Source organism: Lutjanus erythropterus, chromosome 16 (genome assembly GCF_056507025.1).
Source record: "Lutjanus erythropterus isolate fLutEry1 chromosome 16, fLutEry1.hap2, whole genome shotgun sequence".
Lineage (NCBI taxonomy): Eukaryota > Metazoa > Chordata > Actinopteri > Lutjaniformes > Lutjanidae > Lutjanus > Lutjanus erythropterus.
In genome coordinates this window covers 19,440,440-19,454,301 of record NC_139332.1, presented here as the reverse complement: position 1 = coordinate 19,454,301, position 13,862 = coordinate 19,440,440, and the positions used below count along the sequence as shown (strand labels likewise).

At 39.8% G+C, this 13,862-nt stretch overlaps 1 protein-coding gene across 1 annotated transcript; it reads right to left on the bottom strand.

Moving 5' to 3' along the window:
* Nucleotides 1-351: 351 nt before the first annotated feature.
* sgo1 (shugoshin 1) lies at nt 352-5,350 on the bottom strand. The gene is made up of 10 exons (XM_084739804.1): nt 5,206-5,350; nt 4,858-5,018; nt 4,240-4,448; nt 4,071-4,123; nt 3,908-3,972; nt 2,770-3,651; nt 2,529-2,657; nt 1,276-1,446; nt 878-1,067; nt 352-784 (listed from the first exon to the last, which is right to left on the bottom strand). The coding sequence occupies exons 2-10, from the start codon at nt 5,000-5,002 to the stop codon at nt 625-627; spliced, it is 2,004 nt and encodes a 667-aa protein (XP_084595930.1). The 5' UTR covers nt 5,003-5,018; nt 5,206-5,350; the 3' UTR covers nt 352-624.
* Between the last annotated feature and the right edge of the window lie 8,512 nt (nt 5,351-13,862).

Below are 13,862 nucleotides of genomic sequence, written 5' to 3'. Positions count from 1 at the left end.
CTGTCACACATTCCAGATGCAACAACAAACTGTGTCTGCAGAGGGGTCAAAGGTCATAAGCAGTCAATGTTGCATTTTGGCTTTGCCCCATATGTGCAAAGATATTTCTGAATTTTTGAGCATTTCACAACTTTTGCGGTACGTTGTTGCTCCTGTCACAGCTTTTTTTTTGGAACATATTACTTGCATTGAATTTAATGTATTTGTACTGTATTCAATTGAATATCGGTCAAAAAGTACTGTAATAAATTTTTCAAGACTGAAATTAATACCATGAGTTTCATCTACACTTTGTGGATGTGTGTTCAGATGTTAGGCTGCCCGGATAAACAGACTCCCCTCCAATAAAACTCATCATACAGACAGGACTTTATTAAAATTATTATTGTATGTAATCATATTCAGCATCTCATAATAAAAACATATAAGGAGAGAAGAAAGACTAAACTAAGCAGTGAACAAAGTCACAAAAATATCATCTAAAAGTGATCACAGTTCATCACATTGTGAAATATGACCTTGACAATGAAAAAAAAAAAAAAATCAAAAACTCAGGAATCACATTAAAACTGTTAATGCCAGGCAACAGTCAGGGTTCAGACAGGACAAATAAGGTAGCTGCCTTCAGCGACATCCAACAAATGACTCATTGTATTTCTCAAATGGCTTCTGGTTGTTCATGGAATTCCTTGATGTCCGCACAGACGACCTGCGAGGCTTCTGCTTGAAAATAGGAGAGTTGAGGAACTGCAAGTCTGTGAACTTGTCTCCACGACGCAGTTTCCTGCCAAGATATGAATGTGTTTGTTAAGCACTCAAACAGTTCATAAAAATGTGAACTTAAGTAATTCGCAGTATGAGTAGCATCAAAACTTACGAATTTAGCGTGGGTTCTTTGTAGTTCACCACCATGGTGCAACGCCGCTTGCGACCATGAACAGGGGTAGAGCATCGGGCATCAGAGGGGCGTGGGCCCCCACAGGAGAACTTCCGATAGGCTGCAGGGGACATATTGGTCACATCACACAGACTCAAGCCCCGCCCTGCTGTCCTGACACCAAGCCCACCTGTCGGAAGTGAAGGAAGAGGTGATCCAAAGGCAAGAAAAAAGAAAACACACCAGTGCTTGCTGCAATGAAGCCAACGCAAAGAAAAGTTGTGACACAGTGAAAATGTGATCTAGCCAAGCTTCCCAAGTGTTCAAAAATGAAGCTGAAAGACCAAGCTCTTGTCTTTCAGCGGTCATACTGTGTGATTTTATTTAAATAAACTTACGTTTCACGCCTGTCCTGATCCTCTGGGGTGTTTGGTGGGATAAAAGAGGTGGAGCTTCATAGGATGAATCTCCAAAATTGGACAGGACGTTGTCTATTCTCATCATCTCAGCTTCAACCAGAGGGCTGACAGGGGGCAAGCCATCATTCTCAATAACCCCCCCGTGAGGCTCTAAAACAGAAAATAAAAAAACGCGAACTAAGTTTAATTCACAAATTACCATCAGCAAAACAGGGACTTTTCAAGACAATTGTTCTAGGTCAAAGAAAATAACACAATAAGGTCACTGTGAGACAAGATAACAGCAGGTCAGCTTTTTGGGTTGCACTGAAAATTAGCACCATTTCTTAAAAATATCATAGGAAAAGTCGTTCACTCTACTACAATCACTTGATGAAGACCAAAATTCAGTCACTAAACAGGAATATGACAGACTAAACTGTTCTTGTATATGACGTGTCTCGTGTGCCTCTGATGTGTCTTTCACACTGACTGATGACAAACACTTAATTTCATCATTTCTTTTATGTTACATTGTTTAAAAGTAAAGGTTACTGATTAATATTTTCATCAAGTAGGTTTGACAAAAAAACACATCTAAAATGGGAAAGAGCTGTTGCGTGACTGTACAGACAGATACAACAAGAAAACAGAGCGATATTTTACAGATGGCCTAAACCTCAAAAAAAGAATATAGATTGCTGCAAATCACAGAAACAACTGGAATCCAGACACTGAACTGTGGATTTGTGGTTGCCATTTTGTGTCAGGTACACATATATACACATACATATCCCTTTATGTACTCATCACTTTAATTTTACCAATAAATTCCCCCTTCAAATAACATGACGTCCAAGCGACCAGGCTTTTGTATGCCTTCTCTGCTTTGTGCATTTCCCTGGCATCTGAATCAGGTACATATACATTTTAGAGCCCCAGTTCCTGGCCTCACGTCAATGTCCATGACCCACTGTGCATTTGTTAAGTTCTAACAGTCACTGTCAAGTCCAACTGACTTTAATTTAAGCAGGTAATCATTTATTTTACTCCCAGTTTTGCAGTTTCCCCTACTAAAGGCAGTCATGTTACAGGATGTTTTGTCACTCAGTCAGAGTGAGGGGATGTGCTCCAGTGGGAAAGCGAAATGTGTTCCCTGTTGTGAAGCTGCTTATTGTTACTGCCTAAATACTCCTCAGTACTATAAATAACAATGTCATTGTAGACACAAAGTCAACAAATTCTTTACTCACTTTGGTGATTTTCCTCTCCCAACCTGGCTGAGTCTGGACTGTTAGAGAAGCTAGAGTCAGGGGACTGATGAAGATGAGCTTCTTCCTTCTCAGGCTCCACACCTTTAGGACTTGGATCCTCTCTAAAGACTACAAAACATGAAAAAAATTGTTTACTAATAATCCTTTCTACCCTAATAAAGAAAATAACCAAAAATTAAACATGAAGCTGTAGTTAGGAACAACAAACCTAAAAGCTTACTGGAGATCTCGTGTTTTGGAGGGATGTTTTCCTTCTGTGTGACGACTTTAGAGGGCCGGCCTCTACGAGTGATGATCACTTTGGTATTTTCAGGGAAAGTCTGTCTCCGCTTGCTCTTCTGAGGGACATAGAGGCTATCCTCTGATTCAGAAGATGGCGATGTACAGCTGGATTCATCCCGTTTGCAAACCACAGGTGAGGGTGAAGCTTCAGTTTGGGCTTTTCCACTTTGTGGTGTCTCTTCGCTGATGGGCGTGGCTGGCTTATTGTCCTCTGCCTTGGCCTTGAATGGCGTGATGTGAACAGTCTCCTCGCAGTCAAAGTCGAACGTGTCATTAAATCCCAGTGAGGTGTTGAGTTTATTCCCCTGTAATGGAGGTGCCGTTTTGGCACGGGTGGCTGAGCGGTCCCGACTCTTGGAGCGTGTTCTGGGTTTGGGATTCTCCCAAGGTTTCTTTAATGGGCCACGATCTGGTTTGCGGCCTCTCTCTGGTTTCCGTGCAGCTGGTTCTGGTTTGGAGCGGGTCTGCTGCTGGGTTTGTTTCCTGCTGGGCCGTTGCTGTTTGTTTTGTTTTGGTGGGACAGGTTCAGGAGTAGAATGGTGAAACTCCTCAGTGTCGACACGGCCTATAAAATTCGGTTCTGCTTTTTGCTGTGGCTGATTCGGATTTCCATCATCATCATCACTGCGAACAGAACTCTCTACTAAAGCGCCCAATTCTGTGATGGGGTCCTCCTCACTCAACAAACTCTTTTCTTGCACACGCACAGACCTCCTCCTGCTTCTTCTGTCTGTATGGCGACGCCTCACACCCACTGTAGATGGTAAAGACACTTGCTTGTTGCATTCAGATCGTGCATGCTTTTCAACAGGCTGAGGGTCTGTGAAGAAAAGAACAAAATCAACATAATCACTGGAACTATTTAGTTTTTAGAACACATGCAATTCAAAAAAAGGTTAAATTTAAAAAAGATCTGATTACCTTTTTAAGACCACTTGCTTTTGCAGTGGTCTTAAAAAAGGCATCAAAAAAGTCTTAAATTCTGTGCTGTGGAGATCCCATTCTTTTCCTATTTCTTTATAGAATTAGATGATCTTAGTGTGTGTGTCTGTGTGTTTGTGTGTGCATGCATATACCTGCACAAATTGGTGAGACTGTGCACGCAATAGGCTCATCAATATCCTGGCTGGTCCTCTTCCCCCTGTAAATTGAGATGTAATAAATGCAGATTTAAAAAAAACTCAAGGATAAAGGACGTCATAAGATGTTATGTGATGAATTTTTGTTTTAAACCGTTACTTTGCAGAATCCACGCGGTGTTGAGGCTCAGCATGGATGTTTTCAGATTTAGTCTAATGCAACACACAACGAAATAAAAGAAAACTTTAGAATGGGACATTGCATTTCAAAATAGTTTACATGTTTGCCAGGATTAGTTAAGTAACAAACAAAGGTCTCCTGAGTGTACCTCTGAAGCACTCACTGACAGAGATTCCTGCTGTTTGAGCTTCCTCTTGAGCAAAAGCAAGTGAAGGAACAGGGCCTGTTGCTCCCTTTTCAGCTGAAGGATCACTGCGTTGGCCTGCCTCACTTTTTCCTTTTCAGCTTGCAGGGCTACAGCTAGCGTCTTGTTGTTCAGCTGGACACCCTTCAGGATGGTGTGGGTGGAGTTAGCCACTGAGAAAAAAACATGGGAATAGTGTCATTTATGTCATATCAAGATCTAATGCACATCTACATAATATGAAAATTAACTAACTTTCCTCTAATTAAAGGTTTTTTTTTCTTCATATGACATGAATCACACCGCTAATACTCATACTTCATAAATCACGTTTCATCAGGATACAACACCATATCGATTCTTCAGACAACATATGGATATCATCCTCATAGCAGATGATGTCATATGTATAAATATAAGTTAATGAACTGTTTCTTACAATAGTTTATTCTGATAGTCTAGGGGCCCCAATCGATAATGCTTGTGTGTTAAATATGTTGGTAGGATGAGGGTTAAGTTAGGTGTGGTACAAGCCTTCAAGGAAAACGATATGACTGTTATTGTTGCCGTTAATTTCCTTACTGTTGCTTTTGTTGATCATCCTGGATCGTCCTCTGTTGGGAGCTGAGGCACTGGCCAGCCGTTTGTTTCTCTTCTCCTTCATTTTCTCCTTGATGTCCTCCAGGCTCTGCTGGAAGGACTTCTTCTGGACCCGTTCTTTCGCCATGGCTCAGGATCTATGACTGATACCGTTTTTACGTTATCCAAGTTATCAAATGCTTAGCATAATGGCAAACCTTAGCAAAACAAACGAGGAAGCTAACGGGCTAGCTAGGTTAGCACGCTATTTAACGGTAACGCCAGATCAGACAAGCTTCAGTAGCTGCAATCTGGCGTCATATTTGAAATACAATGTTAAATTAAACTTACCAGCATGTGTACAACACCAAATTACACTTATATGAAAATTATCTCTCCAACAAAATGTTTTTCTGACTAAATTTCGGCAGAAAAATAGTCCATTTTATCGCAGCTTCTCCGTCTCTTTCCGCTAGTTGACGTTCGAATTTTTGAGCCGCGACTGTTGATTGGTCGGAATACGAGATGACGCCACTTCCTGCAAGTGAAGCTCTCGCGAGAGTGATCATTTTTACTCAAATCATGATCTTTCCCTAAACCTAACCAAGTGTTTTTTGTCCACAATCCTACCCAGATTTTAACCACGACATCCTCACATTATGAACCATATCTAATTTGTAAATAAATAAACAACACCTAAAAATCTCGCGAGAGTACTGCAAATCAAGGGTCCCCCCGTAGAATTCTAGACACGACAGAAATGATTGCTCTAGATGGCGCTAATGTACAGCAGAAAGTAACGTACACGTCCCTGCAGAGGAGCTTTAACTGATTTGGTATTCATTATTCGTCTGCATATTCTGATCCTTTGAGACTAAACAGTGGACCACCACATAGCACACCAAATATCTAATTATAATTCTTGGCGTTTCAATCTGCCTCTTTTCACCATTCTCCTGTCTGTCTATGTGTCTGTAGAAAACAAACAAAGCAAAGTGGAGGACATGCAGCACTGGGGAATGGAGCTACAGTAAATTTCTTTAAAAATGGAAATTAGATTAATACTCATCAAGGGTCAGGCTCATTCAGCCCTCCAAAATGACTAATTGAGTATTTATAATTGACTGCTGAAGATAAGAGCTTGAGCACTGCTCTGTGACGTGCTCTGCTGCATGTGGATAGAGCTGATAATTGTGCTAATCTAACATTCTTTGAGTTTTTTTTTTTTTTTTTTTTTTCTGAAACTCTCATAGCTCTTTCAAAATTAGACTCCGCAGTAGCTTAGAAAAACCATCAACCCGCAAAAGACTGCAAATGAAAATTAGCCTGTATGGTTAAATCTAGCATATTTACATGATGGACCCAAGTGCTTGTGTTAATTAATGTGCATTGTCCCTTTCTAAATTAAATCAACATAAAATAAATCAAGTCAATTATTAAACAAATGCGCTATTATGACTCTATGCTCCAGTGTCCAGCCTGATGTGACGACGGTCTAAGCAGGCCTCTCTCCTCATGGAGTCTGGTTATCAGGGAGATAGCTCACATTCTTCCTCCCTCCCCTGACCTTCACACTGTTATAAAAATAACCTTGTTTTTAATTTAAACCCATTAATTAACATTTTTTTCTTTCTTCCTCTCTTTTCCTTTTTATTTTTCTACTATGATGCTTTCTATTAGTTCTGTTAAGAGAGTGATGTCCGTATAAGTTATGCTTATCTCTTGTTGATGATGATCTATATTATATTTATATTTATACATCACTATTCTCTATATCTGTAAATCTGTTCATGAATTGTGCATACTAGAAGTCACTCTCAATAAATTGTCTGAATACACAATTTAAACTCATGCATGATATTCCCAAACTAGACCAGTCATGAGCCAGATTGTGACAAATTGGGGGCTTGTCCAGGATCAAATTTGGTAAAACATTTGGTAACATTTTGGTAAAACAGTCCATGTGATAATTTGGCCTGGTAGTTTGTATTTTTTCTACATCCCGTGACAATGACAGTGGGATGCTGTGATTGGTTAGGGTTACGGTAACAATATCAGGGTAAGCCAATCAGAAGCAGAGTAGGGTTGGTCATGACTTCACTTTCCTGAAAAAAAAAATCTGGTATCTGTATCCTTAAGTAAAATAGCCATTGTTCAGTGTCTAATAAATGTTCTTTTTTAAGATTTAAAGGTTGAATCAGTAGACTGATCTCTTTATAAATGCACCAGCAAGATAGTTTATTGTTGAGTCTTATTCCCAGGAGGTCTAATACCAATGTTTTGGGTTTATAAACGATCCAGAATACAGCAAAATGCTGAGAAAATAAGGCAGAGGGCAGGGTCTCTGCAGATACAGCCATCACCACACACTTCTTTTAGGGAAAATGTTGCATATTATGCCTTTAACTGCACATTTTAGTCTAGCCTTTTATTGCAACTAGTCCAAGGCACACCTGTACAATAATCCTGCTGTTCAATCAGCATCTCTATATGCCACACCTGTCAGATGGATGGATTGGAAAATGAGAAGTGCTCACTGACATGGAATTTTAACAAATTTGTACTTAAAATTTGCAAGAAATAAATATATTGTGTGCACAGACAAAGTCTTAGATCTTGTATTTCAACTCATAAATAATGTGAACAAAAACAAAAGTGCTGAGTCTATGTTTTTGTTGAGTATATACTGTATATATACACACATATATGCCTTCATATACACAACTTTCTTGAAGTAAACCTTCATCCATGTCACAAGTACCAATTCCTACCGTCTCAGGTTTTCCTCAATAAATGTTCTGTAAATATTGGATTACACTGAATACTTAGTCATGAGCTCATTCGCTTTCCCAACTCAAAGTCAAACAGGCACGTCTTACTTGGCAGAGTGCGGGGAAGAAACTTGCACCTCTTCCTGCATGGCATTGCAGCTAATGTTACATCCATTTGGACCTTCTGTCAGCAAAGATCCAAGAAAGTGTCCGTGGCAGCCTACTGAATGGCATATTGAGGCTACAGAGGGCGTTTGGTAAAGCTTGGGTGTTGTCAGTGTCACCCACTGAAAACAAATGACTTCAGCAGGGTGCCTCAGCTGTGAAACAGGCCTGTGCTTTCGGGCGAGACCCCTTGAGTAAAGCACACAGACAGTTCTTGATTTAGCTGACTTTTCTCACAAATATTTGGCGCTTTGTGCCTCCTCAGTGGGATTATTTCCATATTGCGTATGCAAGGAAATGTAGCCGTTAAGCTTTATTATAAACAAAATTAATAACATTTTATTACAGTTTTTATTACACCTAAACTGCAGCTAACATCATAAGTTTTTTGTTAGTGGTTTGAGTCAGTGAGAGCTCTGTCGCTAAGTGAGCCATGCAGACCTGTAATGACTCACTGTTTTAATAATAAGATCACTTATGTTTACCTAAAAGGTGTATTATTCTTGCTAAAAGCAAGTAAATGTTAGAGCTGTTGCCTCACAGCAGGGAAATAGTGAGCGGTGTGTTTTTGTGTGAGTGTTTTTGTCTGTGTTAAAAAGAAAAAGAGAGCTACAGAGAAGGAGGGAGGGAGACAGATAGACAGCCAGAGGACTCCACAGGTTTTAGCTCAGCTTGCTTTAATGGACAAATCCATCACATCATCTTTTCACGCCACCCTTGACTATCCACGTGTCAGATGCAGAGCAAAAAAACTTATTATCACAGGTACACGGAAAAGACAGAATATGAGAAACTGATCTTAAAAAAAAAAAGAAGAATGGAGTGAGCGTTGTGGCGGCCAGAGAAATTAGGGCACATGTGGATACAAAGAACAGACGACTATGGACATCAATACAGATGAATACATCGCCTTCTTTGGTGGAACAGTAGCTAATACAAGTCTATTTATCTACTGATGTGAGGCACTGATATCAGTATTAAAAGAGATCACAAACTCGTCTCTGTCCAGTCAGATCTGTAGCTCACACATCACTGTCCAGACAGTCTGAGTGGCCAATGAAAAGATCATCTGCTCCTCTACCAGATGAAAAGTATTAGCTCTAATCTGTGCACTCGCCTCCGCTGGGGCCAAGAATACACAGCCCTACTTTTTAATATGGAAAATGTGCGTTTGGTGCCATACTCACAATTTATGGTAATGAAATCATAACACAGGTTGTGTAATCAACCCCAAAAGCAGCCTTTAAGAGAGAAACAGCTCAGGAAATCAGATTATGACTTGTTTTATGGAGTTTAGATTGATGGGGAACTGTAAGACAGATAACTACACAGCCATCTACGTCTTTATCATGTTTCTTTCATTCAGTTCTATGAAAAATGTCATGGATAACACAGTAAAGTTCAAGACTATTAAGCTGTTTAATTGCGTTTTATTGTGTACTTTCTTTCCTTGGTTTCAGTGTTGCTATTACCTACAGCAGTACCACTTCATTTAATTCCCTTTTATGTACAACAAACCACATGTTCTGGAATGACAATACAATATTCTTATGCTTATCCTTGATATAAAGTTAGTTCACAAGAACATTATACAACCAACTAACAACACTATTAACAATAGATTATACAAGCAGTGCAATTTTGACCAGTGAGCTTATTCTTCCAAATTTCCTGTAAGCCGTAATTGAAACAGTTTTTAAAAACTGAGGTAGTTTTGTGATTTCAATGTATAAAGGTAATTTACTCCAAACTAGGCAGGGGGGTATAAGACAGAAACTTTAAAGCTCAAATTTTAAATTAAGATAGGAAGAGTCTAAAATTGGACATTTCCCAGTTTGGTATTATAGAAGCAAATCCTTACTTTAGGAATCCTGTCTTATCTTACTTCATCATATTTTAAGTCCTGTAAGGAAATCCTAAATCCTCAATCCAATATCACTTATCAACTTTTATGCCTGCTACCAAGCAACCAATACTGTTTTTCTCATCTAACAGAGTTAAACAACTTTGTTCACCCATCTTTATCATTCAAACATACATTAAAACATACAAAAATGAAGCAAAAACAATGATGGACACTTAAATTTAATACAGAGGAAGAACAGAACAGAGCAGAAATCCAAAAATGCTGTTTTTGGGGAATAAAACAATGCGAACACTTCTCTTATCTACTGTTAGCCAATACGTCTGTTAGCTACTATCAGCTAACACTATGATTAGCCGCTGTTAGCAAACACTACTGTTAACTACCTTTAGCAAGCACAATTGTTAGCTATTTCGTTAGTAAGTTTAGTACTACAAGTGGAAACGTTAACCTATATGACAGCTTAAGGATGATCCTAAAGTTAGGAGTATTTATTTAGGATGTTGGGAAATAGGGATGCTTTTGTAATACACTTATATATTAAGTCAGGATAAGAACATTGACTTAGGAACTGTAACCCTAATTACCATGATTACTAAACAGCTAAAATAGGATCTGCATGTTAGGCAGTGTCTGTAACACAGTAGATACTCGTCTTTGTATTAAACCTCACAAAAGACAACTCTGTCTGTAATCTGTTTTGTGTTCAATTAGTGTTAGATTTAAGATTCGCTCAATTGCCCTCTCAAACCCATATCATGACACAATAATTAATCATCTTACTGTGAAGATGACAATATTTAGAGGGATAACTGGTCCAATGGTCCAATGTTGGAAGCCTAACTGGAACATGCCTGAACATATTTCAGTATTGCAGAGGAGCTGTGACATGACATTTTTCCCCTCTATGGTTGTGAGGAGGACCTGTGTGTGACTGCATTGCTAACAAATCAAACTGGAGGAGCACTCATCTACCATCACGTCCCAGACAACAGCAGCACTGAGCCCCAGACACACAATCAACTCTCCGTGGGGAGCAGCTTGGTCATTATGCCTTACAGCCTGCTCTTGAACACCCCGCTGAGCCGTTTATTTCGCAGCCAGCATCCCCTCCGTTTACTGATCTGTTGCTCCATGCCATACCGCTGCACTGCCTCCGCAGGACCGGAAAATCTCACAGGGACTAAACAAATCTTGTCTGGAGCTGCAAGGGCAAGAATTCCTACTTAGAAAAGAACTGGAACTGACGAGTATGTCTGAACTTGCAACTTTTCGGTTCCTGGACATCTGTGGAAGTGTGTTGACCAGGCAGGTGGTGCTTGTGCCACGGCTCCCCTCTGCCCACTCACCTTTTGTCTACCCACTCGAGCCAGAGATACATGGCTCCCAAGGGCCGCTTTTACAGGTCCTGTGGTGTAGGAGTATTGACCTTTAGATGCACAATACTTGCATTAGATGTACGTAATGAGGTCTGGGTGTGTAATGGTGACAATACTAACACTTGTCTTTAAATAAATGGCATATTAATGCAGACTGTACAGCTGATTTGCCACCATTATAAGAGAAGTGGACGGAGCATCTAGGTCTGAAAGGTGAAGCCAATGCATAAGTGCCTTAAACCTGCATTCTTACTAATGACCAGCAGGGGGCAACTCCACTGGTTGCAATGAGAAAATGACTTCTCACTTAATTTCTTACATGAGTAAACTGTTTCCTGATAAGTTTTCTGGACTTAATTATTAGTTTCAAGTTGTCTTTTATACAGAATGATGTTCATTTTGTAAATTATGGTCCCATTTAGAGTGAAAGAGAAGATAAAGCAGGGTGTGCTTTAAGGTGGGGCTGTCTTTTGATTTGAAAGTCATTACCATGGTGTGTCCTCTGGTTGTCAGTCAGATCCAACCAGGATTGAGGTGTAGCGCATATCCTCCCCACTTCCAAGTTGTCATCAAATTATGGCCACTTCTGGCTCCTAAATGGGTGGGGAAAAAACTAACAAAAACACAAAAACAAAACAAAACAAAACAATAACGAATTAAGCAGTGTTTATTCTGTTCCCAGATACTAGGCTAAGCTAATTTACTGCTGGCTCCAGTTTACCATGTCGGTGTTAGGGTGATATCAATCCTCTCATCTAACTCTTAGCAAGATAGCAAATAAGTTGGGGCACATGAAAATATGGGCACATCATCTGCCGACAGAGGCTTTAAAATTAAAAATTGTCGGTGAAAGCTTCAAATGAATATTTCTGCCAATAATGACACACCAATAAGATGACACTTTAATTATGAAAGCGTCACCTGCACGTCTGCAGTGTGGAGCTTTCCAGAACAGATAGAAAAGTTTCTATTTGAAATGATGGCTCAGTGTCAGTCATGCGAGGAGTCAAATCACATTCCCTCAACACTACAAATTTAATTGCTCATTTTAAGAACTGTCATCCCGATCATTACGACAAATTTGAAGAAAACCAGGCAGCGGTGAAAAAAATCTGTCAGCAGTAGTCTCCTAATTTTGCCCAGTGAATGTGTACAGCATGGTATTTCATGTCTGCATCTGCCAGTGGGCCATCACAACAAGAGCAGACATAATATGTCTCTCCACTACAGGAGAGACTTGATGTTCTCTGCAATTAGGTGGAAAAAAAAATGCTTATCTGTATCAGCAATCAGCCAAAATGAGCTGGAGAATATCAATATATTCAGTATCTACAAAAATTTAATAATATGCTTCCTGAGAATAAGTGCATAAGTGCAAATGTTGGATTTTTAAAAATGTTTTTGGGGGGTTTTATTAGACAGGACATTTGAAGTGAGGACAGGAAAGTGGGAGAGACTGGGGGCTGAGCTACCAGACCACCATGTTGGACTTTTTGAATCAATTATTTAATTTTTCTCGTCTTAAAAGTGATGGCATTTTGGTTGTATATTTCAGTTGACCATATGATATATTTATTGCTTCAACATTTTCCTAAGTATTTCTTTTTATTGGACTTTATTTGTACAGCTCTTACTTGAAGGCAGACTTTCAAAAGTACCGTGTACTTTTATGGGTCGAGAACACAGATAAGTTGTATTTCAAGCTTTATTTTCCAGTTGAGTTTCATAAAATCATTTTTCCTTCCCTCATTTCTGTTGGTTGCAGTCTCGTTGCACTTATCCATGACCACCTTTGTTTTATGATTTGAATTTAAAGTGCAATGTGCAGATGCAGAAGTCGAAATGCCGCATTCTCACGCCAAGAGCTTATTATAGTCTTTTTCTATGTGAACAGCGAGCAAAGCTGCCCTCACATGGCATGCACAGCTCTGCTTTATACCTTTGTACTCTCTCCAGGTAGCAGAGAAAGAAAAATTCCCTGGATGCCAAGTAAGGCTTTTGTTTTTCTGACATATGTTTATGTGTGCGTGTGCGAGCGTGCCCGCCACGAATTCAATAGAGCATTGAGAGACAGAGAGGCAGTGGAGAGAGCAGTTGTGGACGTATTGTGAGATAACGAAAGAAAGATTACGAAAAGTGAAGAAGAAAAGGCAGTGAAGGCTGGCGAGGGAATGAGCCAGGGAGTTAAGGGGCCAGAGGAGGCCTGGATTCCGAAAGCCTGCGGAGAATTGAGCATCCCACACACAGATGTTCACAATCATCACCCCAGACAATTAATAATAATAATAATGACTGCTGTGACAACTGGGAGAATCAGGATGTGGTGACTGATTGGAGGATAATTCTCTGAATTGGCCCGTGGAATTATTTACTTTGGAGGGGCTGTGGGAGGCAGAAGCACAAAATATCTGACTAATTAATCCAGTTTGGTGTCAGTTGTCTGATGGAAGAGCAAATGAAGATAGCCTGTGAGGTCGTGGAAAGTTTAAAAAGCAGCTATCACACAGCGCCTGACCTGATGGAGTGAGCTCGGACTTCTCACCTTTGAGGAAGGTTAAGAGAGCATCATTCAGATAACATCAGCATGAACACTCAGCAGTGATCACATATTTAGTCACAATTAAAGTTGTTTCATTTCCATTTAGGCTGAGATATACTATGTTTGGATATGTATATCCCTGTACATGATGGCTGCCTGTTTGAAGGAATGACTGTGGACGTCCTTGGAAACGACACAAACGACACAAACACATCAGTCTGTGGCATGAGTCAAAGAACAAGAGATAGAAACAACCAAGAGACAGCCTGCTTTAGGGTTATCTACACTGT